We start from the raw sequence: 27,440 nt of genomic DNA, 5'->3' as shown, positions 1-27,440 counted from the left end.
GAAATCAAGTCTTACAGGCTGAAGGCACATATAATTATAAGACAACAATAAAAAAGTAAACGTGGTGGCGTAGGGGATAGCGCAACCAACATTTAGTGGCCTTCAGTCCTCGACACGGCGGTCGCGGGTTCGATTCCCGGACCCGGCCGACGTTTCCCACATGTCTTACCCCCTCTCTTTTCCCCTTTCCTGTCAGCCTCCTGTTATATAAGGGACACTAGAGCCCACAAAAGACCCCCTGGAGGGGAGGAAAAAAATAAAAAAAAGGAAATATAAATAAGTAAAATTTGTTAGACATCAAACAGAGGGATAGCAGAACGACAAAAAGAAAAGGGGCATTAGTTCTCAAATAAATTCAGATCATTATAGAGATGTTTTCCATGCTTGTTTTTCATCAGTGTGGTTTTCCATTAGAAGGTTTTTAAAGGCAGAAAAGTCAGGTTTTCTATTTCCCTACTTACAGGAGTGGATGAAGAATTTGGCGAAGATCAGCAGGTTGTTAAGAATGAGGTCAATTCTTCTGTCTGTGCGTGGTTCCAAATATTATATCCTCTCTTTTTAAGGGATGATGTTGGGGAAGTTTTGCTGAGATCCAGTCCTGAAAGTTTCTCCAAAATTCTCCAAATTATCAATCATTTAATATTTAAAAAATACATAATGAGATGGCCCAAAATCTAAAGCTAAATGGAAATGTTGGCATTTTAAGAATGAAAATTAGAATAATTTATATTAGTAACAAAATCAGGCAAAATAAATTTTTCCTAATCTGTTTTTTTCAATGTAAAACTTTAGCAAGAACTGCAGGTGTGTGTCTGTGTCTGGTGAATGTTTGGTAAAAACGAGTTTGTTTTCCATTCAATGTGAAGAAAATCTAGAAATTTTACTCAAGAGTAGAGATACTTCATTATACATTTACTCAAGTAAAAAATGCTGCTTAGTAAAAATACTCCTAAAAGTAAATGTAACTAGTTACTATCCAACTCTGATCACAAACTTAATTTTGATGGACGCTTGAGTCCCATTCGTCTGGTTGTCATGGCAGCAGAAAGAGGGAGTATAAAGGAAGTTTTAGTGATGCATTAATTCTTTCGTCGTCCTCCGCTCTGCAGGCAGTGCTGCAGGAAGCTGGAGCCGTGTGGTGCGGGGATGTGGGTGGGGGATGGAGGTTTATAGTTATCCTGTAGTGACGACTCGCTGACATCAGGAGCAGAACAGAGAGATGAAGCGAAGGTATTAGGAGCTGGGAAATCCCCACCCACCGCAGACGAGTGATTCTCATCAAGTCGCTCCACAAATGAGGGCAGCGCTGTCCTGTGATGGAGACGGGGAACATGTGGAGGGGTTTGTGGAAGTATTTCAGGAAAATGACTGAGGAGGAGATGAAATAACCAGAATTTGTTTTTCTTCATTTTATTTTTCTACTTTTGTGCCTTGGTTGTGTCAAACAATGGATTTAACTAATTCTCTTAAACTGACAGCATTAAGAGTCATTTTAAATACTTAATAAATTATGTTTTTTTTTAACATGATCTTTGGACTTTTACCTTTGGATGTTTTTAAAAAGGCTCTGACCTAAATGTTTTGGTGCCATGCCGTACCATGATGAAGAATACCCGGGTCAGCCCCTGTGGCAGTCTGTGCTGCTTTTCTGCTGCAAGGGGATGATCGAAGGGATCATGGTGGTCCTCTTCTTCTGGCTCCTGGTGCAAGTCCTCTTCACCAAACAACTAGAAGGTACAGTTTTAAAGTTTAAGGATGCAAATATCTAAATTACATGATAAGGCTAAAAAAAACCGCACCTGAATGTTGCTTTCAGATACATTTTTTACCGTTTGTCAGAATTACGTCTGCTTTATTTTCTCCCAGAAGTGACAGCTGCGGTTCACGTTTGTTTTTTTCATCTGGGTCTGACACTTTTACAGAAACATTATCTGTTCTGGGAGTGCATTAGGCACCTGTTCAGCAAGGGATTATACACAAAATCTGGTTATCCTGGTTTTAATGTGGACCAGTCACAGATTCAAAGCAGCTCTACCTGTTTGCTTGTGGCTAAAGTCAGGGAATCAACAAATTATTGTCTGGATATGAAAAAAAAATCAGCCTCAATATGTGTAGATGATGGAAAAACAAGTGAAAAGTTTATTGAAATATCCCTGCTGTCCTCTTGAGTCCTAATGTTCATCAAAGCGATAGAGGAGTCCTTTTAGTCAGACACCCTGAAAGCCAACACTGCAAAAACACAAAATCTCACCAAATATTTTTGTTTTCTCTTGCATGCAAATATATCAGTACACTTAAAATAAGACAAAAACTAAATTATAAGTAACTTTTCAAGATACTAAGATAGGAGCTTGTTTTAAGTCTAAAATTCATTAATATTGGTGAAAAATGCTAGTTCCACTGGCAGATTATTTCACTTCTAACATGGAAAATTATCTTGTTATATATATATATATATATATATATATATATATATATATATATATATATATATATATATATATATATATATATATGTATATATATATGTATATACATATATATATATATATATATATATATATATGAGTGAAATAATCTACCAGTGGAACAAGTAGTTATTTATCAATATTGTCGTTTGTGTACTTAAAACGACTGTCGATATCTTGCTAAAAGTCTGTTTTGTCTTATTTCTAGTGTACTAAGATATTTGCACAAGAAACTAGACCGAAAATACTTCTTATATTTTGTGTTTTTTCAGTGTAAACTAAGAGGATTTACTTTGATTTCACTTTGACCTGAAAGCTGGAAGACCAAACCTTCTAACAAAGCTCGTCTTTCTTATTCCTGCAGTTCATCTTCAGGTTCTTCTTCTGGTTGGACTGATCGTGTTTTGTCTGTCTCTGCTGCTCGGATGTTTTCTGTGCTGGAAAAAAAGTGACATCTGTACAACAATCCCTAAATCATTTACCTCAACTCAGACTTTTGCTGAAACTTCCACCTCAGCTCTGGAAATACCTCTCCAACAACAAGCTTCTGGACCCCGGCTGGTGTTGGGCGGAGAAACGCCGGATTATCCGTCCACGTTTACTAGCCCGGCTCTTTCCGAGAGTGAACGTTCACCTTGTGTATTTTCTGATCAAACCCAACCGGACAGCGATGAAGATGACCAGGCTGCATCTCGTTTTTCTCTGCGTCGCTTCAGCTCGCCACTGCAAACAGCTCCGCTTTACAAACCTATTCACCCGAGCCGAGCTTCCCTGCCGTCGCTACCCAAACTGGGAACGCTGACCAGAACATGTAAGGCCATGCAGAGGCGCTGCACGGTGGCTGGAGATTACAGAGCGTCCAGTGTACGCAGCAAACTAATCAGGATCAGTAATAACTCACATTTAATTCCCCTGGCTTCGCTGAGCTACGGCTCCAGCGCTGCCTGCAACAAACCTTTCCTCCATTTCACTGCGGCCTTTTCTCCAGACCAACAAACACTGACAGTCACCGTGTTAAACCTCACTGGGAGACCTCAGAGACTAGAGGACGTGACTGTACTCGGCAGTCTGCCACCTTTGCACACCTGTCCGACTCGGAGCAGCTTCAGCCCCGAGTCCAACAGCTCGGTGCTGATTCTGAAGGTGAGCTCTCTGGACGAGCTCAAAAACTGTGAACTGCGACTGAATCTGTTTGTCACTGAAACCGTCTCTTTAGGAGGCGTGGTGGTGAGATGTGGAGAAAGAGACTGGAGATCAGAGAATCCGCTGCACTTTATGACAGAACTCATGAAAACTGAAAATGTACCTGCGAGCTTGCTTTAACTTTAACGCACTGCAAAAACACAAGTATTTTTGGTTGAGTTCTATGCAAATATCGTAGTATACTAGAAATAAGACAAAACTAACTTTTAAAAAGGTTCTCATTATCACTTAAAATGTCTTGTTCCATTGGCAGATTATTTCACTTATAACCAGTTCCTTTTTCAAAAATATTAAACCTACAGAATTATTATTATTATTATTTTTATAAAATATATATTACTCTCCTAACAGTATGAAACAGATAGTCTGAAAAAAATCAAGCTCATCCACCTTCTTGCAGAGCTACTTTTGCCATCTGAAGAAATGCACAGCTCCCGGTCAAAAATATCCAATCAGAGACAGGAGGAGTGTCTTAGTGCTGTCAATCAACGTTGCAAATGTGCTAATGATGGAGAAACAACTTATCAATCCAGGTAAACCATTTGTCCGGTGTCATTGGTGGCTATGCTAACTAATCTTACCATTGTGAGTAGACAAGGGTGATTGACAGCGCTAAAACCCTCCTCCTGGCTCTGATTGGTTATTTCTGATGGAACAGTGTATTTCTAGATTACAGCAGTTGCATAAGGAGAAAGCAGAGAGGTCAATTCAAAGGTTATCTTTTTCACATCATCCTGTCACAACATAGTACTTTTAACAAATGTGTGAAAAAAAAACATTTTTATAGAAGCTGCACTGCTGCTTAAAGAAATGCACTTAAAACAAGCTATTACATGTTTCTCAAAAGGTGTTTGTTACTTGTAAATTATTTTTTGTCTTGTTTCAAACCAGCTTGGACTTCCTTTAATTTGACAGAAAAAAAGTGTACTTAGAAACATAAATCCTCTAACGCAGGGGTGTCAAACTCCAGTCCTGGAGGGCCAGTGTCCTGCAACTTTTAGATGTGCCGCTGTTGGACCACATCTGAATAGAATAATTAGGTGATTAGCCAGGCTGTGGAGAACTGATCTACACAAGGAGCAGGTAATTAAGCCATTTCATTCCAAAGTTTTGCACCTGTAGCACATCTAAAAACAGTAGGACACCGGCCCTTGAGGACTGGACTTTGACACCTGTGCTCTAACGGCATGTGGGAATAACTTACTTTTGATTTTTATGGGCAGAAGTAAAGTAATTCCCAGTGTTTGTGTTTCATGTTCAGGGGATTAGGTAAAGTCCTGCAGAAGCTAAATACAACAGGAGATCATCCCTTTCTGTAATGCCATTGTGGTTTAATCCTTCACCATTTTCAATCCTTCACCATTTTCAATCCTTAGGAAAACGCTCCAGTCTAGAACAAAATCTGATCGAGATAATCTTTGTGAGGCTGCATTAGCAACATCTTTACTGCAGAGAAATCCAGCCTGTGTACAGAACAATTGGATTTTATAGACATTTGTGTTGTACAATATGGTGCCAATGAAAAGTTTACATACATCCATCATATGCATGAAAGAAAGACAAGAGTTGAGTAAACAGGTTTATGTTGTTTTGATATTTTCTTTAACTTATACATGAAGAAAATTACACAAATACTCAAATATACGCAAAACATCATCAATAAGTCATCAATCAGGTTCTGCTATGGGTCTATTTGACCAATTTTCGTATTAGAAATGTTGGACTTAATTTAAATTGGTTGGTTTTCTGCCATAGAGCCAGCATGGTATTTACATTTCCATTCCAGAACCATTCATGGTGCACATTTGGGATGATTGTCCAGATTTCAGCCATCTGAGCTCTTCTCTCACCGCCAAATGAAGGGAAATTGGTTAAGAAGTTCAAGAATTATCTTGTTTCTTGTTGATATTTTTTTTCTTTATTTCACTACTTTAACATTGAAGGTCATGTGTTGATGTTCTTACAAGCCTCTTAGCTCAAACTACTCTAACATGCATGTATTTTTGTGTTGATGTTTTATGGGCTACCAGATACATAAAATTAAGAGTCCATCTAACCTACTTAAATAGAAAAGAAACAAAATTTATATATTTTGATGGTCAAGCCAGTTCACCATTAACATGAATTGAAAGCTTTCCAACCAAGAAAACACTCCAAGACTCACACCTGGAAGCGTGACTAAAATTTGCAGGCAGCGCTACAATGTAATAGTTTGGATCAAAGGATGTTGTGAGAATGACCTAGTCAAAGTTCAGACCTAAATCAATTTGGGAATTTGTGGCAGGATTTGCAAATGTTCACAGATGTGCTCCGTCAAATCCGACTCAGTTTGAGCTTTTTTGCACAGAAGAGCAGACAGAAAATGTGTTGAAGTAAAATCCCCATAAAGACTCACAGCTGTAATTGGCTCCACATATAATTTATTCATGACGGTTTAATGCAAATGAACACCAGACTTTTTAGATTTTGTGAAAATGTTTTTCTTCCACTGCATATTTATTCGACACTTTGAAAGTTTGGAGTTTAAATATGTGTGTACATATTTTTGCAAGGCACTCTGTAGAAAAGCCTGTAAGATTAAATTGACTGAACATTTACATAAAAAGTCTTTAAAATGTAGGTAAGCGAGAGAGTATTTATGAAGTGACAAGCACAAAAATACTCAAAAATATAGGCCAACATTCAGTTTGTTTGGAGAGTTCAATGCTGCTTGTTTTTTCCAGATATTGAAGATTTTCTAAGCTATAGTTTTTCCTCTACTTCATCTTCATCTTGATTGCAAACATCAACAGTCTGATCCAGAAATACTCCATCAGGTTGATGGTGTTCCTCCACCGCAGGTCACCTTTCCCCCACAGAGACCATCAATTTCTGTCGTTTGCAGCCAGAGAGGTGAAACTTTAACACTTTTTAAACAGGAAAAAAAAAGGAAAAAAACAAAATTGTTCATATCCAAATGTCATAAAAAAGGACAATAAGTGAACAAAATATACCAAACATTAGAAATTAATATGAGAATCTTAAACAAAAGCTTCAGTTCTCAAATAAATTGTTTAAGAGCAAACGATTTGCAATTTTTGCTGGACAATAATTATCGCAATAAATAATAATATTGCTGTTTTGAGACTATTATTAAGTGATATATTGGTAATGGCATAATAATGCAAATTCTCCTTCTCAAATATCAATAAGCCTGTAGAGATCACTTCACACTGGAGCTGCAAGATATTTGAAATATAAAAAATAAAACATAACAGACAAAAACATTAAATAAAAACACAACTGAAACTATAGATAAAATGGATGATGATGTTTCTGTAAACGAATTTTGTCCTTCAAAAATATTAAGCATCAGAATGGAAATTATTGAGCTCATTTTAATTTAGCATGAAATTAATTGATTAATTGGTTGCTTATTGCTACAGGATCAGTTGCAGCCAAAGCAGGAGTTGGGTTGTAACTGAGTGGATAAAATTTTGTCATGTTTTATTTCTAATGAGTTACTGATCTGTACTCATGATTTAATAGACGTGGTGATTCACACAAATGCAGCTTTTCAGTGTCTGGATGTTTAAGATTCTCAGCCGTATTTAAGCTAACCCAAAAATATCTACTCAGTTGTTTCTGCCTTTCTTTTCCTGGCATAACAAAAGTAATTTGGAAGTATTTTTAAAACCACTTTAAGGTTTTTATCTTTATAAATACACGGTAACAGGTTTTTTTATATGGCTCTTCACCCAGGGCGCCTTTCTTTTCAGGCCTTCATAAGCATTTGAGAATTTAAATAAGGGCAACAAAACTTATTTTAGCTACACCCTAAACTGATTTTCTATCACATATTTTAATGTCCAGTCAATCAGGAATATAAACACTAAAAAAGATGGCCACACATCAAGTTTAGTTATAAACTAAAAGACTATTTAATAGTTTTCAAAGGAATCTGTAATATTTTAATGTTTTTTTAGGTTGGTGAAACCTGAACTGGATAAAGAGTGTTTTTATTTTTTAGATCGTTGTTAAAACATGGAGTTTAAGGAGTTGACCATCCAGACCTTCATCCCCTCACCTCGTACTGGATGCAGTTTAATTAAAGTACAAGCTGGTGTTAGCTTGTCTGCACATATGTGGACATACAGGTAATGAAATGGGACGCTCTCTTTATTGGATGAGATTATGTGTGTAGCATGATTAGTCACACATTTCAGTATGCAGACAGAAAACTATTGCATATTTTTAAGGTTGTGGGAAGGTTGGACTTGCATATATGTTTTAAACCAGCAGATTGAAGGTTTTACCTCAGTGTGGGCTTCCTGTTTTACATTCCCTTCATCCACTCCTGACCAGTCCCCGTTCTCTTCATCCTCCTCCTCCAACACCGGCATTAAAGCCGAGCCAGGCTGCCAATTTCTCCTGTCTGCTGCAGCCTGAAAAATCACACAAACAAAAAACTGGATTTGTTTACATATCTTAACCATAATAAGTTGGATTTTCTCTGTGTTTTCTTCTCACCCTAATAACCAGAGATGTGGGAGTCCAGTCCTGAGTTGAGGAGGATCCACTTTGAGCAATTGATTGTGAATCAGCAAATCTTCTCGCCTCCTTTCCTTCTCGCTTCTTAAACAAGCTCTTTAACTACAATCAACGAGATGTAGGAGTCATTATTTATTCATAGATGTATTACGTATTTGACATATAAAGCATCTCGATCTGACGGTATTCCCTAAAAATCTAAATATATGATAGATTGATTAAAAATTGGCAGCTCATTTACTTTTAGGTGGCCAGATCTAGGCTGTGTGAACCTTGAAAACCAAATTTTGTTGACAGAAAAAAAAAAATCCAACAGACTAGATTGTGATTTAAAAGTGTTGCTACTTGCCCCGCCTGTTACCTAGCAACCCAGTGGAATTCCGCCTGTTACCTAGCAACCCAAAGTGTAAAAGTTGACTTAGGGGCAACTTTTACACTTTTACAGCTTATTTAGATTTAAAGTGACAGGAGGCCCTAAAACAGCTCAAAGTAGGCAGAACTGACCAGACTAAAACTTTGATATCTAAGAATGACTTTGTGCAAAAGATATGATGAACTTATTTTTTTTTATCACACATTGAACTATTCTAATCTGTTCAATGAAGCATATTAGGTCACCTTTATTTTAAATACATCACTAGGAAAATGTTTCTCAGGTCCAGATGTAAATTGGACAGACAGAAATGAAAATCGTCTTGGTCTACCTGCTGTGTGACCATTCTTCTCTGCTGCTCCACCTCTTGGTCAACAAGGCAGATGGTTTTATTCTTCTTGTCTTCAATCCACAAAGTCTCATTTTTACCCTGTAGAAAGGATACTTGTCATTTACATGTATTTTAATATATAAAATATTTTGCGCGCTGGGAGAGAAGCGTATGTTCTTCTAGATATTCCAGCCTCGTTAAGATTAGGAGTATCTGTACATGATAAACTGATTAATTTGAGCAATTAATTGTAACGATAAATTAAAATAAGGTCATTGATTTCCATTCTGATAATTATGCGTTTTGTTTAGAGATGTCGTGATCCATTTAATTTACAGCTTCGGTTGTTTGTGGTTTTTGTTTCCTTTTTATTTAGTGTTTTTTGGCTGTTGTGTTTTATATTGGAAATTTAAAATGTCTGCCAGTTCCAGTGTGGAGTGTTCTGTACAAAATTAAAGTTTATTAGTCTTATTATTAATCTGTTATTATTATATTAGTTGAAGATAGTATCAAAACGACAATGTTTTTTGTTTCTGGGACAATTTATCATCCAGCAAAATTTCTTATTGTGACAGGTCTTTATAAAATCTGCAGAGTTATTTTGTTTGTCAGAGAAAAAAACTTAATCAGTAAATTATTCACCCCACTGTGGGAAAACTTCTGCCTCTGGTTTGGATGTTTGTGGAGGGCTGGAGGATTTAGCTGCTGCGTCTCATCCAACTTTTCCCTCCACTCTGAAATCACACACAAGGTTTTAGCTTTAAATCCCTGCCGGGGAAATCCCTCTATTGCTATTACTATTATTCTTTTCATGCACGTCCTTTTAAAAGCAAAAGCTCCTACCGTCTTGTTGCTCGTGCATCGAGGCAGGGTTTGACACATCCGCCTGAACTCCTCCACCGTTTTGACACAATTCAGACGCCCTTTTCATGAGCTTTCACAACAAAGTAGAGAAAGAAAAAAGACAGTCCGACCTTTTAGCTTGAAGTCAATTTCCCTGTGGTTTAAACCAGGAGTTGGTTTTTGTACCTTGAGTTCAAGAGCAGAAATCCTAATTTGAGCCTCAGCTCTTTCCATCTCTCTTTGCCGTTCCATAGTCCTCAAATCATGCTCTCTAACACAGAAATTAAATAAATAGAAAATTATTTTAGGAACATTTTTGGATTGTTTTTCTGACATTAGTCTTACCTCTCACTCACTTCCCTTTCTGTTTCTGAAAGTTTTTGCTTCAGCCACTGAACCTCGCCGCTTTGCGTCCAAAGCTGAGGATTATGTATGCTCAGGTTAACATTTACATTTCTTAACACTTTAACATTAAATGTGTGTTTGTGAGAGAAACATCTTGTTACCTGAGGAGATTTATTTCTGCTGCATGTGGAGTCTGGTGTTAAAGAGGATTCTGAAAGGCTGAGAAACAATGAAAGGTCAAATCACAGAAGTTGTATTCTGAGTATTTTTCCAACCCTGCATTCTTTGAAATCTGATTTAAATCCACTCACTCTGTTTGTGTGTCTTTGTGAAGAGTCTGCACCAAATCACCACCTGCAAACAGAAGCTCAGTGCGCTTTACTGCCCCCTTGTGTTCAAAGAATACAAACCTTTCTTGTCTTGGGTTTGTTAAAGTTAATGAAGATTGTTAAATGCAGCTTCATTGAAAATATTTACTCTTATTATAGAACAACAAAATGCATCTTTACCTGTTTCCTGTTCACTCCTCAGTAAAGACTCAGATTCTCTCTGGAAGATTAAAAGCAACAGTTATGTAAACTGATATTTTTTGGTCTCCTTTTATCTTAAATTACTAGCAGAAGAGAAAGGAGAGGATTAGATTAGCATCTCCTTCCTGAAAGGAGATTACCTCATTATTTTTAACAACTGTAAGCCTACTTCTAAACTTTTTGTTCTGGTTAAGGTGACTGAATGTCTGTTCAGTGAAAATTTTCAAACAGAAATTGGGGAACCAACTCTATTTTGTTCCCATCTCAGTAAGACTTTCACAGAAATCCTGTTACTATTCCTGCTGCAGTAACATAAGTTACACAATTTAAACACCCTTTTATAGATTTTTTTTAAAATGGGGATTTATGATGCAAAAATCACTTTTTCCCTATTTTTACACTTCCATTTGGGTCTCAATTGCTGCTGAAAACAGCCCAAGTGTTTTAAAAAATCCACCCAGATATTTTTTAGCATGTGTCTGGGAAATTAGCTAGCAGATAACAAAAAACCCCACCCGATTATTGAGTCACAATGCGTCGTTACCTAGGTGACAGTTCTGCCTGTCACCTAGCAACCCGAGTAGTGCTCCAGCACATTTGGTCAGCTTGTTTTTTTACTGCTGTTTGCACAGCAAAAACACAAAATCTTGCAAAGATAGAAAACTTGAAATAAGAAACTAACTTATAAGTAACTTTTCAGCGAGACATGGAAGCTAGTTTTAAGTAAATAATTTCTTAATATTGATGAAAAAGTTCTTGGTCCATTGGCAGATAGATTAACTTATAACAAGGGAAAAATGTCTTGTTATAAGTGAAATGATTTGCTAATGGAACAAGCACTTTTTTGTCAATATTAAGGAATTATTTACTTAAAACCAGCTTCTACGTCTTGCTGAAATGTTACTTGTAAGTTAGTCTAATTTCAACTTTACTAAGATAAGAGACACTAGATAAAAATACTTGATAAGATTTAGTGTTTTTGCAGTGTGTGCTGTTTTGTTGTTGACTTACCATCCAGAAACCAATTGCTGCATTCTTGTTGGTTGTGCTGGAGGCTCAACTAATGCTTTTCAAAAATATATGGCTGTATAATTCTGCCTCTGTTCACAGCCGTTTTCTCAGTATTAACTGGATGCTACATGTAAAATCATATTTTTGGTTTTGTGACCTGATAAATTAAGGTTAGCTCAAGTTCTCCATGAAAATATTTCTAATGCAGAATGTGAAAACATGCGACATTTAATTAGGAAACCTGAGGTTTATGTACACATCTGAGTAACTTGAGATAGTGAATGTCTTGAAAACTTGAATGAAACATACCAAAACACATTAAAGAGTTTTAAATGCGTTGCTTCCTTACTGTATCAGTGGTGCAGCTTCTCTTCAGTTCCTCTAACTCATCTTCTGTAGACTGAAGGTTCAAAGCAACGTTTTGCCATTTTTCTGTCCAGTGTGAGGCCAAATCTTCTAGTTCTTTAATGCGCAGGAGTCTCATTTCATCCTTTTTTTGATATGTTTTCTCGTGCATTTGCAGCATCTTTTCCTTCTCTTTGAGCTTTTCTTCCAAACAGACACACTGATTCCGCAGTTTCTGATTTTCCAGGTCCAAATCTTGTGTTGCTGTTCTGTGAAATATATATTTTCATTCTTACTGTGTTAACTTGCAGAGTTAATATCTAAATTTGATCTTCAGATACGGTTGAGTTCCCCTGTTTACCATCTCACCTGCGCTGGTTGTTGTTTCCTGTTGATTCATTTAATGCATCATGTCCTCCTGGGTTTCTTTCATTCAGCTGATTCTCCTTTTCTCTGATCTGATCTGGGATCTGTCTTAATTTTATGTTTCTCTCCTCGTTTAGCTCCTGCAGCTGATGTTGTGACTCAGCCAGATGTTTCTTCATCTCTTCCAGTTCTTGTCTCAATTGTTCATTTACCTGCTCAAAAGACACCAGACGAGCAGTTAACAACTCAAATAAATAAAATAAATTAACAAAACCACTAAAATCTCTCTGAGAACCTCTGAGTTCTCCTCCTTTGGATTAGTGACGATGTTGTGGATCTCAAAGTCGTGTGGATCTTTTTTGGTTTTGTTAAGCTGTTCCTCTGGGTTTCCTTTATCCTATACAAGAACAAAAGTTAAAGATGATAGTTAGAAATTATAAACAAGGCAGTTAAAGACATATGAACAACACACCTTTTTTGAGTGGTGGAGAAAAGATATACAGCTCTGGAAAAAACCCACTGCACTGAACCCCATTAAAAACCTCCTGGTTATTCCATCAAATATTGATTTCTGAACTTTTCCTGAGTTAAAACATTAGTATTGGTGTTTCTAAATGAACATGAACTTGTTTTCTTTGCATAATTTGAGGTCTGAAATCACTGTTATTTTTGACTATTTCTCATTTTCTACTTGTTTGGGATTTCGGAGCGATTCTGTAATTTCGATCATGCTCTATTATGCGCAGCTAAATGTGCTTATGGTGAAGAAACAGCTCACCATTACAGGAAAACTGTTTATCCACCATCATCAGTGGCTATGCTAACTGGTGTTAGCATTTTGGCTCTTGTTCAGCTCTTTTTCTCACTGATTATCTCTTATACTGTCACAACGTAATTTCAACAAATATGTAAAAACATGTTTTTTAAATCAATGTTACATACTGCAAGTGAAAGCATGTACATTTCAGATTCAGGCTGTTCATTCTCACAGTGAAATTGTGTAAAATAGCGACTTATGCTGACCTGAAAAACTCGGCTGATCTTGCTGTTGGCTTCTCCAAGATGGTTCTGCACCGCAGAATGACCCGGTTTGACGTCACTGACTCTCTTTTCCATCTCCTCCATTTGATTAATCAGCATCTTCTGCATCTGCATAGACAAAGAAATAAATGACAAATAAAAAATCTGAAATCAAATAAAAACTGATAGTAACAACAATACTCTATTGCAGGAGGGTCAAACTCAATTACTTACTGGGCCGAATCAAGATCATGAATTCACTTACAGGGCCGGTTGTGCCAGAAAATATTGATAAATCCCGTTCACAAACTGTTAAAATATCAATGTATTCTTAAAATTAAATAATACCACTGAATATCCTTTCAGTCCTTCCAGGATTTTGTGATACTTTTTGTGATTTTTGCAATAAAAATCAGGGTGATTCTGGTACTAATTTGGAAATATTTGCGCTTATTTATGACGGTAAATGCAACTTTTTATTACTCGCTGTACGAATCATGAACTTTAATCTGACATCACCTAAGACTGAGGCAGCTGTTTAGTACAATAAATAAAGTTTTTGACAATTTCTGAGAAAAATCTGCAATAAACTCCAAATTATTAGCACAACAAAGTGTGGGGATTTGTTGATTTTGAGTGAATTTTCATTGATTAATCAGCATCTTCTGCATCTGCATAGACAAAGAAATAAATGACAAATAAAAATCTGAAATCAAATAAAACTGATAGTAACAACAATACTCATTGCAGGAGGGTCAAACTCAATTACTTACTGGGCAATCAAGATCAATATCAATGTATTCTTTAAATTGATTTTTAATTCTCTTTAACACTCTTTAATTTTTTACTTTTTTTATTTCTTTTGGATTTTTGTTAAAGCTTCCTCATGTTATGATATGTTCCTAGCTTCTCTGCATTTCTGCACAAATCCACAGCTCCAGGTATTCAAACCAGAACAACAATCAGAGCCAGCTGTAAATATTCATGTCAGGTCTGACAACCTGTTTGTTTACGCCTCCAGAGTCTTTGATTTGCATGTGTGAAGCCAGGTTAGTTCAAATGGATCACGATAGTTTTCACCAGAGAAGATCTCATGCAGCAGCTCAGTTGTTTTCCAGCTTTAAGACTCTTAAAAAGATTTTTATTAATTCTTCAGATCCTTCTTCTCCTGTATTCAAACCAGAATTTACATACAAAAAACCCCCAGAAACAGACATATTCAAAGGTCAGAGACCTGTTTGTTTACGTCTCCTGGAGTCTTTGATTTGCTGTGTGAAGCTGCCAGCGGAGACGTCAGCTGATCTTTGTTGTCATTCACCAGAGAAGATCTCATGTGCAGCAGCTCATTTTCCAGCTTTAAGACTCTGAAAATTTTTTTTATTAATTCTCTTTAACACTCTTTAACTTTTATTTAATTTTTTATTTCTTTAGATTTTGTTAAAGCTGTCGCTATGTTATGATATGTTCCTGTTCTCTGCATTTCTGCACAAATCCACAGCTCCAGGTCAAGAACAACCAATCAGAGCCAGCTGTAAATCATCCTCATGTACATGCTGCTCTGACAATCTCTGCTATGCTACATCGCCGTCCAGATAATGGAGCATGTCATGAATGTTCAGGTTAGTTCAAATGGACACCGATAGTTTTCCTGGAATGGTAAGTTGTTTTCCCACCATTATAGTCAACAAAGCCTTGATTGACAGCACTAAGACCCGCCTCCTGGCTCGATCTACACTGTTGACTGTGCTCAAACACTTCATCCTGACTGAAAGCATCCATCGTTTTAGATAGCAGCTGTGTGACACAGGAGTACATGTTAATATTTACTAAATCATACAAACAAAAAGAAATAGCTAAAATTTATTAATGTTATGTTGTGCAGCACCTTCTGTTCCATGTTGAGTATCTGTGTCATCGTTTTGTTGTAACCCAGAGTAACTTCTCTGGTCCTCAGCCGATCCAGCTTAGAGTTCAGCTGCTCATGAGCACTTCTGCTTGTCTATTTCTGCTCCAAATGGTGAAAACGACCTTGTAGGACTCTCAGGCTCCAGATGGTACATTGACCGCCACCTCCTTAGACCCGGATCGCTCCTTCTGAAGGCACCAGCACTGCAACATGAGCAGAAACACAAAACTCATCCGCAGTTACCCAACTTACTTAAGAATCACCGCTGTACTGCAAAAACACAAAGTCTTACCAAGTATTTTGATCGAGTTTCTCGTGCAAATATCTCACTACCATTGAAATGAGACAAAACTAACTTACATGTGACTTTTAAGCAAGATGTCGGAGCTTGTTTTAAGTCAATAATTCCTTAATATTGATGAAGAAGCACTATTATTTCTCTTATGAGAAAAATGACATGATACAAGTGAAATAATCTTTCTCTAAAGGTTTCATTGTTAGATTGTGTGGCTGTAAAAATAACCAGGTGTGCATGAGGAGGCTGCTGTTATCACTTTAAAACCATAAAAACGGTCCAGTTACCTAGAACTGTCTCTTGACGAAAACCCTGACCCACACCATGAGGAAGACTAAAAAGAAAAAAAGAGCACATTTTTTAAATATTTCTTTTCTTTGGGTGAAATGAAGAACATTTAGATTTACATTTAGATCTTACCCGGGCTGTAAAGTCAGATCTGGAGTTCCACATGTCCAGGTCCACCAGTAAAACATAAACTAATGTTTGAATTATGGACGAAACGTCCTGCAGAGTCCTCCGAGGTTTAAGTTGTCAGTCGTTTCTGTTAGGAAGAAATGGCTCAGCAGTCTGCCTAGAGGACAAACTTTCACACAAAGCTGTTATCTGGAGGTGGGTATCTATTATTGGATCATGTCTGCTGATATTTCCACTGTTTATGTGACAGGAAACACGTCGTCACCGCTACTGGACTCATCCACAAACCCTTCTGTCATGACACGCTTTAATTATACATATTATTACGTATGTCATCCAAAAAGCTGATTTCTGAAAAGCAGTCCTGACTAAGAGAACATTTTCTCTAATGCAGGGTTGTCTAAAGTGTGGCTCTGGGGCCATTTGTGGCTTTGGACTAATTTTTTGCGGCCCACAACTGCAATTCAGAAGTAACACACATTTGCACCATCAAGCACAGGGGGTTAATGTAGATAGAGTTTTTATTTATAATCAGAATAAAATTATAACTGATATAATTTTCTTACAATGGAAAATGTTAATTACAACTTAAAGTCATATTTGTCTTTTTGTGACTAAGTTTTTAAGATAAGCAGAATCGTTCTTATTCTGACTTTTATTTTGCTGTACATACATCAGTTTTGTTTTTATTGAACTTGGCCTAAATATAGCAATCTTTTTGAAAGAAAGTGACCCAAATCTTACTTTTATTGCTGAAAACAAATTTGTTTAATTGATTGCAAAAGACACTGAAAACCAGATGCTTTTCTTTTAATAAAGCAAATGTGTAAAATCTCTTCTAAGGTTTGGATCTACAATGAATAACATCCATTTTGAATAAAATAAAATTGGATTACTTTATTTGCTTTATTTTCTTTTTAGCCCATTTTGTGATGTGGGTCTCTTTTTGTGATCACAAAATGTTTGGACACCCTGCTCTAATGGGATCTTACTTCAGAAATCCTCTCCTGTTCACTATCAGACTCAAGCTGCTCCGTTTGTTTTCCTTGCATAGTTTTGAGATTGTCTGTAAAAGCCATCCTGGGAGTATCCATGATGAGCTCAGTTCATAAAAAGCAGCTGGATGACAGAGTGATGCTCAACACTCCCTAGATATTCTCCACATGATCTCATTTAACTTCAATCAGTTGTTTACTGACATTTCTAAAACACCAACATCAGCTTTCTTCTTATTAAATATGTTCTACAGTAAATTTGGCACAAGAAAGAAAACTGTTTCTTGCTCTTTTGTACGTTTAAGGCTTTATTCGTTAGTGTTATAGTTAGTTGTTAATTGTCTGTAAGGATGCAGATTTTCTTCAGCTTGGCGTGAAATGTTGCATCCTTGTGACTAAATCCAAAGTTGTTTCTTGGATAAGTAAGTCAGGCCAGAATACAGCAGTACTGCTCTTTTATTAGAACATATGGTTCATTGAGCCAATTTGTATTTGACAAATATTTTACAAAATAACTTATAAAACAAACACAAACAAGCCAAAAACAAAACAAAACAAAACAAAAAAACAAACATACCAATCTCCCAGACATAAAGTCATATTCAATAAATTAGGGAATGCATTAGGGGCTTCAGTCAGATTGAAAGTAATTTTAAGGGGAAAATAATAGTCTTCTTTACACATAATTTAAACATTATTTTAATTAAACCCACAATTATGCATAAAACGTTTTTATTGGTCTGTTATTATTGGTCGTAATTCATCTATGTAATGTGTTTCCACTTAAATTGAATTTCAGTCAAAATCTGAACGGAAATCCAGTGGGAAGTTTCTTACAATATTTGAGAATTCATATTCTCAGCAGGGACGCCACCAGGAATCTTGGGCCCCTTGACAAAAAATTAAATTGACACCCCTGCTTAACCTAGCACAATATTTACTGCTCATGAATTTTACATGCAACAGTCCACATACAGTGTGCAAGTAGGTTGCTTAAATTTTTTCTATTAGTTTTAGTTTACTGAAACGTCTTTCCCCATGAGCAACAGTCATAAGCAACATGCAAAATATATATGAAGCAATCCAGACTTATCATAAAAATACTATGTAGTTGCATTTTATTCAGGCTGCAGTATATAACTTTAGTAAAAAATTTGTTTTCTGCATATTTCTTAAAGCTGTCACCATGTCGTGACAGTTTGTTATGAGACAGATAATCTGTGAAAACAATCAATCTCCTCCACCGGCTCCCTGAGCTCCTATTGCTGGCTAAAGTAATGCAACCAATCAGAACCAGTAGGAGGGTCTTAGCACTGTCAATCAACTCATTCACTCACTGCTAAATGTGCAAATGGTGGAAAAACAACTTATCGTTACAGGAAAAATGTTTATCTGCTGTCATTGGTAGCTATGCTAACTAGAATGATCATTCACAACAGGCTGTGCTAGCTGCAGCATAGGGATGAGCAGCCACACCAGACTGTGATTGACAGCACTAAAACTCTCCTGCCACTGACTGGTTGTTTCTAGAAAGTACTGGGAGAATGCAGAGGAAATAGATTTTTCACATATTATCTCTCATGCTATACTGTCACAACATAATGACAGTTTTAACAAATATGTAAAAAAAATAATAATCTAAAAGTTACACACTGTAGCTTTAATTTCTTTAAGGACAGGACGGGTCAGGAGGGACAGGGGTTAGAGCTGCTGGTGACTGACTCACCTGTTGTTAAGTGGTAAAAGGTACAAGTACAAGTTAAATATATGAGGGAAATGTGACCTTTTTGGTCTGGGACGAGTAACATTTAATTTGTACTGCTATAAAATTTAAAATTACTTTGAAAGAGAAATTGGCAAAATTTCAAAAACAGCCTGTAAATAAACCGGCCTTGGTAATCTATGAATAATCAGTTTAGTTAATCATTGCTCGAACGCATCCATGTAAATCAACATACATATTACAGAATAAATGAATGAATAAACAAAATAACCTGCTCGAAGTTATTTTGTTGTCATGGGGAAAGAGTTCTCATGTGTTTTATTTTGAAACGTGAGGTTTCCCGGAAACAGGAAGCTAGTGTGAGTAGCCGTTTAAAAGCTAAGAGGCTAATCTCAAAGAGCTATCTTCTTAGCCGTCGTTTGAAAATTGCATTCCCTTGAGCTGTTCAAAAGAGTCCGCATCAATTTAACATTGGAAAGGTATAAAACTTTGTCTTTATTTAAAGCGTTTTTCAACTGAAATGACTTTTAGATAGCAACTTAGCTTGATACAAGGCCGAAGCTATTGCTAAGTACGTTTTCAAACGTTAGCTCCAAACAGTGAATATTTCGCTGTACTGCCTGAATGTTAACTTATTCGGACTTATAAGTCGGTTATTATTGGTGTGACTTTTTAGCTGTTCATGTTTATTTGAAATAGAATATTTATTGCAGATAATGGCCTCGGACTGGTTGGGTAGTTTGGTGTCTCTTAACTGTGGACCAACGCTGGGAGTTTATCAAGGAGAAGTGTCATCTGTGGACCAGTCCAGCCAGACCATCTCCTTACGACAACCTTTCCACAATGGGGTCAAATGTCCCGTTCCTGAGGTCACATTCAGGTAAACCTCGACTTAAATGTTCTTGATTCTACTTTTCCCACAACTTGGGTTTGTTTTATGGGTCTCGCTATAAAACTGTGGACACGCTATCTAAATAGAAATGGTGTTTTGATCCAAGTTGTTGTTTTGCTGCTAACCTGTTTTTATATTTAAGCACTTCCTCTTGTGTTCTGGCGTTTTCATTTCAAATAATGTGATACAAACTCAAAAAACTGGATTCCAGAAGTGAGCAGGCCTTTCACAATAATAAACTTTGCTGGACGATAAATTACCTCGGGAATTACTGCGATAAACATAACTGTTGTTTTGAGACGATTTTCAAACGATAAATTGATAATGGCCCTATCAAGTGAAAGTTTTAATTTATAATGAACTCTGCATTGGAACTGGAAGACGTTTTAAATATCCAAAAGAAAACACGACAAATGAAAAGGTAGTGAAAACCACAAACAACTGAAACCAAAAATAATATTATAAAGTCTCTGTAAACAAAATTAGCCTTCAAAAATATTAATCACCAGAATGGAAATTATCCAGCTCATTTTAATTTATCATGCAATTAATTGCAACAATCTTAGAAGTAAAAACCAATTATGTAAACTATTGGGTTTCTATAAGTGGTAATTGTCTTTTCTTCCAGTGCCATTGATATACAGGAACTAAAAATTTTGGACATCAGAAACTTTAATGCCAGGGCAGCTTCCAGTGCAGCTGCAAAGGGAAACGCTGTCCCAGTTGCCGTTCCAAAGGGGGATCCAAGATCTGTGGAGAAGCTGAACTCTCCACAGCAGTGCTCTAAAAGTTATGGAGAACGTCACCTGGATGCACTGGGTCAACCTAAAGGCTTTCGTCGAAGACATAACTCCTGTAGGTGTGATTCATTTGGCTACAGGTAAAACTTTCCTATGAATATTGAGACGCTAATAGCTGCTTTTTTTCCCCGATACTGTCAGGGTCGTCCACCAGTCGAGGGGTAAACCAAGCGACGCCGAAAAAGAATGGAGTGAAAAACGGGCAGATGAAAAACAGAGACGACGAGTGTTTCGGCGACTGCATGGATGACGGGCTGGATACAGATTTTGATTTTGAAGGAAACCTGGCACTGTTCGACAAAGCTGCAGTTTTCTCAGAGATTGACACGACAGAGCGCCGTAACGGCGCCAGGTCACGTAGCACGCCTCAGGATCAGACGCCCACACAGTACCGCCACGACGAGAACATCCTGGAGGGCAAACCGATTGTTTATAGACAGATTATTGTACCACAGCCTGGGCACAAAGAGTACTGCACTGGTACGTGTTTTACGTTGCAGCGAGTGAATTACAGTGTTCAGTAGTGTAGTTTAAACCTGCTTCTTTACTTTACGTCATACAGACTCTGGACTTGTTGTTCCGAGTATTTCCTATGAGCTCCACAAGCGTCTGTTGTCTGCTGCTGAGCGCTACGGCCTGACGCTGGAGCGGAGACTGGAGATGACTGGAGTGTGTGCCAGCCAGATGACACTCACGCTGTTAGGAGGGCCCAACAGGTACGAATATTGACTTAGAGCAGGGGTGTCAAACTCAAATACACAGTGGGCCAAAATTTTAAATTGAACAAAGCCGCGGGCCAAGGTTGAACAAATGAATCTTTTAATATGGACCCAAACAAGTTTTGATTTAACAATAAATATTGAACAAGCAAGGCTTATATAACTTAAAAGTGCAGGTGTGCAAAATTGAGTTACTAAAAATAATAATAAAACATATCAATGGCGTATTAAATAAAATTTTAATAAAAATTGAATGCCTCCTTTCTTAGGTAAATGTCAAAATTAGCTTCGTACACAGGCTAATAAATTTGAAAATAAAATAACATAACAACTATGAATAAATCATTAAATAAACTATGAATAAACCATTTAGGCCTTGGAGTAACGAAAGAAGGTGCATAGACAACTTATTTATTGCTCATTTTGCGACACACTGATCTACTTTGATGCGGCCAAGCCAGATACTTGGCATCTTTTCTTGGATGCCAGTTCATCAATGTCGGGGCTCAGGGTTTGAGCTGAGGAAACCTTCATTATCGAACAAAGGTGTTCGTCGGTCAGACGTCTCCTGTGAGACGTTTTCGTCATTTTCATTGAGGAGAAAAGTTGCTCACATAGGTAAGTGCTACCAAACATGGAGAGCAATTGAGCAACTTCGGTGCGGAGCTGAAGCATCGTGTCAGGGATGAACTGTGGAAACTGTGCGGCCCCAACAGCATCAAACTTTGACTTCAGCGTTTCATCACACTGGAGTTCAATCAGCTCCATTTGGAGGTTGGTTGGTGCTTTTTCCACATCAACTGCGAAGGGATTACTGAGCAGTTCAAATCTAAGTTTCTGGACATCAAAGTCGCCAAATCGCTGGCTAAACTCAGCGCCGAGCACACTGAATTTTTCAGCAAACTGTGCGCACACGGCGGTAGAGATCTGCGTTTTTATGGTTTGGCAGCAGGGGAAATGGCCAAAGTTTGCTTGTAGCATCTGATTCTCCCACAGGCAGATTTTAGTTTTAAAAGCTCTCACTGACGCATACATATCTGTGATGACGCGTCCCCGCCCTTGCAGCTGCAGGTTCAGCGTATCGAGGTGGCTTGAGATGTCACACAGAAAGGCAAGCTCACACAGAAACTTTTGTTCCCGGAGCTCTGCTGTGTCCTTCCCTTTGCTTTCCAGAAACTGACATATTTCTTCACGCAGTTCGAAAAATCTGTTGAGCACTTTTCCGCGGCTTAGCCATCTCACCTCTGTGTGATACGGCACATCTGTGCATTCTGAACCACACTCTTCCAGAAAAGACTTAAACTGGCGGTGATTGAGACCTTTGGCTCTTATGAAGTTAACAACTTGTGTTACTGTGGTCATAACATCCTCCATCTCTAGCACTTTACCACACAGGGATTCCTGATGTAAGATGCAGTGATAAACAGAAAGTTCACCTGCACAGTTCTCTTCTCGCATCTTTTCACGAATCCTGCCCACCAGTCCATTCTTTTTACCACTCATCGCTGGCGCACCATCAGTGGTTAATCCCACAAGTTTATCCCACGGCAGGTTTATTTCAGTTACACATTTGCAAACCTCCTCAAAGATTTCTTTCCCTGTGGTTGTGCCATGCATGGATTTAAGTCCCAAAAGCTCCTCTGTAACACACAGATTTGAGTCCACGCCGCAGACGAAGACTGACAGCTGCGCAGTATCAGATGCGTCAGTGCTCTCATCCACAGCAAGGGAAAAAGAAACAAAATCTTTTCCCTTCTCCATCAACTGGACATGTAGATTGGTGGCAAGCTCACATGTGCGCTCGGCTATTGTGTTTCTGCTCAGGCTTACATTTGCAAAAGCTTGCCTTTTCTCTGGGCACACTTGGTCACAAACCTTCATCATGCACTTTTTTACAAACTCTCCCTCATTAAAGGGTCGGGCTGATTTGGCGATTTCTTCTGCCACAATATAACTTGCCTTTACAGCAGCTTCACTTTGTGTTGTGGCTTTTGTGAACATTTTCTGTTGTGAAACCAAACCTCTTTTCATCTCCTTTACTTTCTGGCTCCTTTGAGAGGGGTCTAAGTCCTTATATTTGTCCTGGTGTTTCGTTTCATAGTGTCGTCTAATATTGTACCCCTTAGTTACTGACACGTTGGCTCCACAAGCAAGACAAACAGGTCTGTCGTTTACATATGTAAACAGATATTCTGTCTCCCACCTGTCCAGAAAAGTTCTATTTTCTGCCATTCTTTTCGCCATTTTTTGGTAGGGTAACACAGTGACAGCTGTAGTTTGAGGTCGCAGTGTGGTTTGGAGGAGAGGGGATGCGGGGTGCGCCGGGGCTGTCAACCGAAGGAGTGCGCAAGTAGACAGATCACCACCTTCCTAATACATCTGTGTCCGTTATCATAAATGCTACTGGCACAGAGGAGGAGGCGTGTCTGCCTCTGTCCTGATTGATGCGCCAAAAAACAGCAGAGCATTATGGGATTTGTAGTCTAAGCGGTGAATGCGTGCCACAGCGTTGGCGTTGCCATCAGATAATATCGGGCCGGCTCTAATATTAATTTTAAATTGCCCCGCGGGCCAAATTTAATTACACTGCGGGCCAAATTTGTCCCGCGGGCCAGAGTTTGACACCTATGACTTAGAGGAAGCATTTAATTAAGTTTTCAACCTTAATTCTGAATTATGAGGAATTAGACTGAAGGTATGTGGAGAAAAACAAGTTTTGAATCTATCATTTTTTTTGTTTTTACATGTTTAACAGCCGCATTTGTTTTTCCCTTTTCATTTTCATTTTTGCAAAGTTCATAAAAATTTGGACTTTGCTTTTAGCACTTTTTAGTTCTGGATAAAAACAAAAAAATTGTTTTCAAACTTCATTCTTTATTCTCGTATATGCGACATCTAAAATATGGATTTCTAAACAACAAAGCGGTTGACCTCTCGCATCTCATGTTGATTCTTTCGTAAAACTTTGATTTACTACTTGAGAGAAATATGAATGTATCAAAAAATAAATAAACAGGGTGTTTCAGTATTTTCTTTTTCTTTAATTCTTCCAAGTCTTTGACTGTTTATGGTTTTAAAACTTGGTCTGGTTTAGGCATCAAACAAGCACCAAAACTCTTTAACTTTTAAACTTTTACAACCAGAATAAATGTGCAAAATGTATAAACAAAATGCTCAGTGTAGAACAATTTAGTCTAGATTTAACAAATCTGATATAAATTTGTAAAGTTGGTGGAATTATTTGCCAATAAATATGTAATCTAGTGGCCTTTATCTGTCTGCTGAATCAGTCGTTAATAATGCTGTCATGATTAATGGATAAAACTCAAATTGTTTTTCACTCAAATGTCTGTACAAACTTTGGACGTTAGTAATTATAGGAAGTCAAATAATGTGTTTAATTGCCTTTTCTAAATTGTTTACGTCTTTCAGATTTACACCCAAAAACCTCCATCAGCGGCCCACGGTGGCGCTGCTGTGTGGGCCTCATGTTCAGGGAGCGCAGGGCATCAGCTGCGGCCGCCACCTGGCCAACCACGAAGTGGAGGTCGTACTGTTTCTGCCCAACTTCGTCAAGATGCTCGACGCCGTGACAAGCGAGCTGATGCTTTTCAACAAGACCAGCGGCAAACAGGTGTCCAGCATCAAAGGTGAGCCTGGCTGGTGCTGCAGGCTACGTTCACACAGCAGAGGGTGCTGCTCAGTTCCAATTTTTATAACATTTTTTATTATGAAATGCGACTTGCATGGTTGTTCATACCAATAATTAAACGAGCCATCAAACTTCTGTGCAAATGATTTACAACCCCAAAGCGATTATCTCACTTATAATCTGCCAGACATGGGAAAATGTCTTGGTATGAGTTAAATAATCTGCCAGTGGTACTAGTACTTTTTCATCAATATTCAGGAATTACTGACTTAAAAACATTGATAAGTTACTTGCAAGTTAGTTTTGTCTTATTTCAAGTTTAAGATATTTGCAGTTGAAACTAGACAAAGATATTTGGGTTTTTCAGTGTAAAAGTCAGATAAAATACGACCTGACCGTTCACAGCGAGTTGAAAACAATCTGGTTTAGGACCATCTTTTGTTTACAGAGTTTATGATTTATTTTATTTGTTGTTTTTGTTTTGTTCAATTTTGGATATTTCAAAATGTCTTCCAGTTCCAGTGTTAAATGTTCATTAGAATTTAAAGTTTATTGATCTTTAAGAATGTGTTCTTGCATTATTGTGCCATTACTGTTATCTTACATAAAAATGACCTAAAAATTACAATATTATTATTTATTGCGATAACTTCTGGGACGATTTATCATCCAGAAAAATTGATTTTCCTAATGAAATGATCTCCAGTGGGTCACGCTTGTTGTTTTTCTCCCGTCAGATCTCCCAGACACCCCAGTGGATCTAATCATAAACTGTCTGGACTGCCACGAGAACACATTCCTGATGGACCAGCCTTGGTACCGGGTGGCTGCGGACTGGGCCAACCAGAACAGAGCGCCGGTGCTCAGCCTGGACCCCCCTGTAAGCGGGCAGGGCCATGCGGTTGAGGCCAAGTGGTTGCTGTCGCTCTGCCTGCCTCTTCCTCTGGCCGAAGGCGCCGGCAGAGTTTACCTGTGCGACATCGGTGTTCCTCGGCAGGTGTTCCAGGAAGTGGGAATCAAGTACCACTCTCCGTTTGGTTGTAAATTCGTCATCCCCCTGCACTCCGCTTAACGAGACTGACTGATTAAACCGTTCACCTTCCTTGACCATTTAGGTTTTGGCGCCTTATATTCCATGAGTTGCATCTCTAAGTCGTCGTTTGAACTGTTTCCTCGCGCTGAAGGACCACTGATGCAGACTTCGCTTAGTTTTTCTACAGATGTGGAAGCTTTCAAGTCTTTATTGGTCATCTTGGTGATTAAGCTATGGGATTGTAACACAGTTTAAAGGACAATCTCTTAACTTTGAGCAGTTTGGTGTAAATCTACATAATTTTCACTGCGGAAACCCAGCTGGCTCCAAAGCTTTGACTTTCGGTGTTCGGTTTGTGTTTCCAGGTTTACATGACATTAATCTGCAGCAGGGAGTCTCTGCAGGAAGCCTCCTTTGTCTTTCGACGTAATGATTTCTATTCGTTTTTTTCATACCTTTTGACGGCACAGATAGAAAACGCACTGAGTGCTTTTGAGCCATGAAAGCAGGGAGTTTGTAGATGTAACTTCAGTAGCGTTTTGAGCAGCTTAGCGAAGAGAGCAGAATCCAATAAAAGTTACGGTTTTATACCCCACTCTGCATGCACCAGTGTTAGAATCGGGTTCTCGGTTTATAAAAATCTCATTTGGCATATTCGTAGCGCAAATACAAGCCGAGGTGATTTTGTATTTTTGTACTCATTCCTGTGATTTTGGCTGGCTGCCCGGTTGATAAACAGTCGATTTAAGTTCTGGTAAAGTGGAGCAGCACAAAAAAAAACCCTGCTTATCAAGTGGGGAGAAATACTTTGTCAACCCATGTTTTGAAAGGCGATTATAACGGCGGGTTTGAAAGTTTCTGCAGATAGTAAGGTCCAGAAAGAGCAGGCTCTAAAACACAACAAGGTTAATATTTCTGATTCATAGAAAATGTCTGACATTTAGCACAAAAATGCAAATTTTTATTTGGTTCCGATTCGATTATTTCTGCTCTGCGCTGTGACGTCCTGTACAGAGTAGCTTTTGTGAACCAATAACAGCAATTCACAAAACACAAAACAGAAAAAAATTGGTAAATGATGTATACCAGAAAATATTTAGAAAAAAACCACCATGAAACTGTGAACAAGAGCTGCTGTTGTGCCATCTTCTGAGGGCGACACGTCTTTCCATGTACGCTTGACAATGAAAACTGATTCTTTTTTTTATTTATGTATCATTTTCATTTGTAATGAGTCCAGAAATAAAGTTACTACCTTGTTGTTAGCATCATTTAATGCTCTCACTGAGGTTTTTTTAAGACCTGGGTAAAGTTGAGATTACTAATCCTAGTACTTTATTATTTTTTATAATTTAAAGGTAAAATTTCCAACATCTAAGAAGCAGATACATGTTCGATGACGGCTACAGCCATGCACAATAGTTCTCTTTTTCTCCAACATTCCTCTTGCCTGATGTGTAATTATTTCACATCTGTTGAGACAAGCCTGGCTTGGAAAGTGAAGCCAGCGTTGCTGAATGTGACGTTTGTTTGTTTATTGACCAGCAGGAGGCGATAAAAGGAAACATTTCCACGCTTCCTCTTTTAAAACCCCGCAGCTTTTGGGTGGTTATCACTGACAGGCTTTTTTTGTCTGTTTTTTT

General features: G+C 37.9%; 3 protein-coding genes and 1 long non-coding RNA gene across 4 annotated transcripts; 2 read left to right on the top strand and 2 right to left on the bottom strand.

The window, feature by feature from the left end:
• The first annotated feature begins 873 nt into the window (after window positions 1-873).
• syt18b (synaptotagmin XVIIIb) lies at window positions 874-4,124 on the top strand. The gene is made up of 2 exons (XM_044126041.1): window positions 874-1,734; window positions 2,833-4,124. Exons 1-2 carry the CDS (start codon window positions 1,590-1,592, stop codon window positions 3,789-3,791), a joined length of 1,104 nt encoding a protein of 367 aa, XP_043981976.1. The 5' UTR covers window positions 874-1,589; the 3' UTR covers window positions 3,792-4,124.
• Window positions 4,125-6,074: 1,950 nt separating this feature from the next.
• LOC122836236 (putative leucine-rich repeat-containing protein DDB_G0290503) lies at window positions 6,075-13,647 on the bottom strand. Its single transcript, XM_044126038.1, has 15 exons — window positions 13,369-13,647; window positions 12,641-12,742; window positions 12,349-12,557; window positions 11,984-12,248; window positions 10,603-10,642; window positions 10,405-10,447; window positions 10,255-10,312; window positions 10,094-10,167; window positions 9,935-10,019; window positions 9,749-9,839; window positions 9,548-9,639; window positions 8,906-9,004; window positions 8,181-8,303; window positions 7,967-8,095; window positions 6,075-6,577 (listed from the first exon to the last, which is right to left on the bottom strand). The coding sequence occupies exons 1-15, from the start codon at window positions 13,498-13,500 to the stop codon at window positions 6,572-6,574; spliced, it is 1,548 nt and encodes a 515-aa protein (XP_043981973.1). The 5' UTR covers window positions 13,501-13,647; the 3' UTR covers window positions 6,075-6,571.
• A 1,724-nt stretch (window positions 13,648-15,371) lies between these two features.
• LOC122836235 lies at window positions 15,372-19,010 on the bottom strand. The gene is made up of 4 exons (XR_006371430.1): window positions 18,973-19,010; window positions 15,987-16,110; window positions 15,854-15,900; window positions 15,372-15,474 (listed from the first exon to the last, which is right to left on the bottom strand). It is a non-coding gene; the product is annotated as an uncharacterized LOC122836235 (long non-coding RNA).
• A 12-nt stretch (window positions 19,011-19,022) lies between these two features.
• edc3 (enhancer of mRNA decapping 3 homolog (S. cerevisiae)) lies at window positions 19,023-27,068 on the top strand. The gene is made up of 7 exons (XM_044126031.1): window positions 19,023-19,180; window positions 19,415-19,581; window positions 20,222-20,448; window positions 20,535-20,873; window positions 20,956-21,109; window positions 24,545-24,762; window positions 25,502-27,068. The coding sequence occupies exons 2-7, from the start codon at window positions 19,418-19,420 to the stop codon at window positions 25,834-25,836; spliced, it is 1,437 nt and encodes a 478-aa protein (XP_043981966.1). The 5' UTR covers window positions 19,023-19,180; window positions 19,415-19,417; the 3' UTR covers window positions 25,837-27,068.
• Window positions 27,069-27,440: the final 372 nt, after the last annotated feature.

Source organism: Gambusia affinis, linkage group LG08, assembly GCF_019740435.1.
Source record: "Gambusia affinis linkage group LG08, SWU_Gaff_1.0, whole genome shotgun sequence".
Lineage (NCBI taxonomy): Eukaryota > Metazoa > Chordata > Actinopteri > Cyprinodontiformes > Poeciliidae > Gambusia > Gambusia affinis.
Note: the sequence above shows the minus strand (reverse complement) of the source record. Positions and strands in the feature narration are given on the sequence as shown.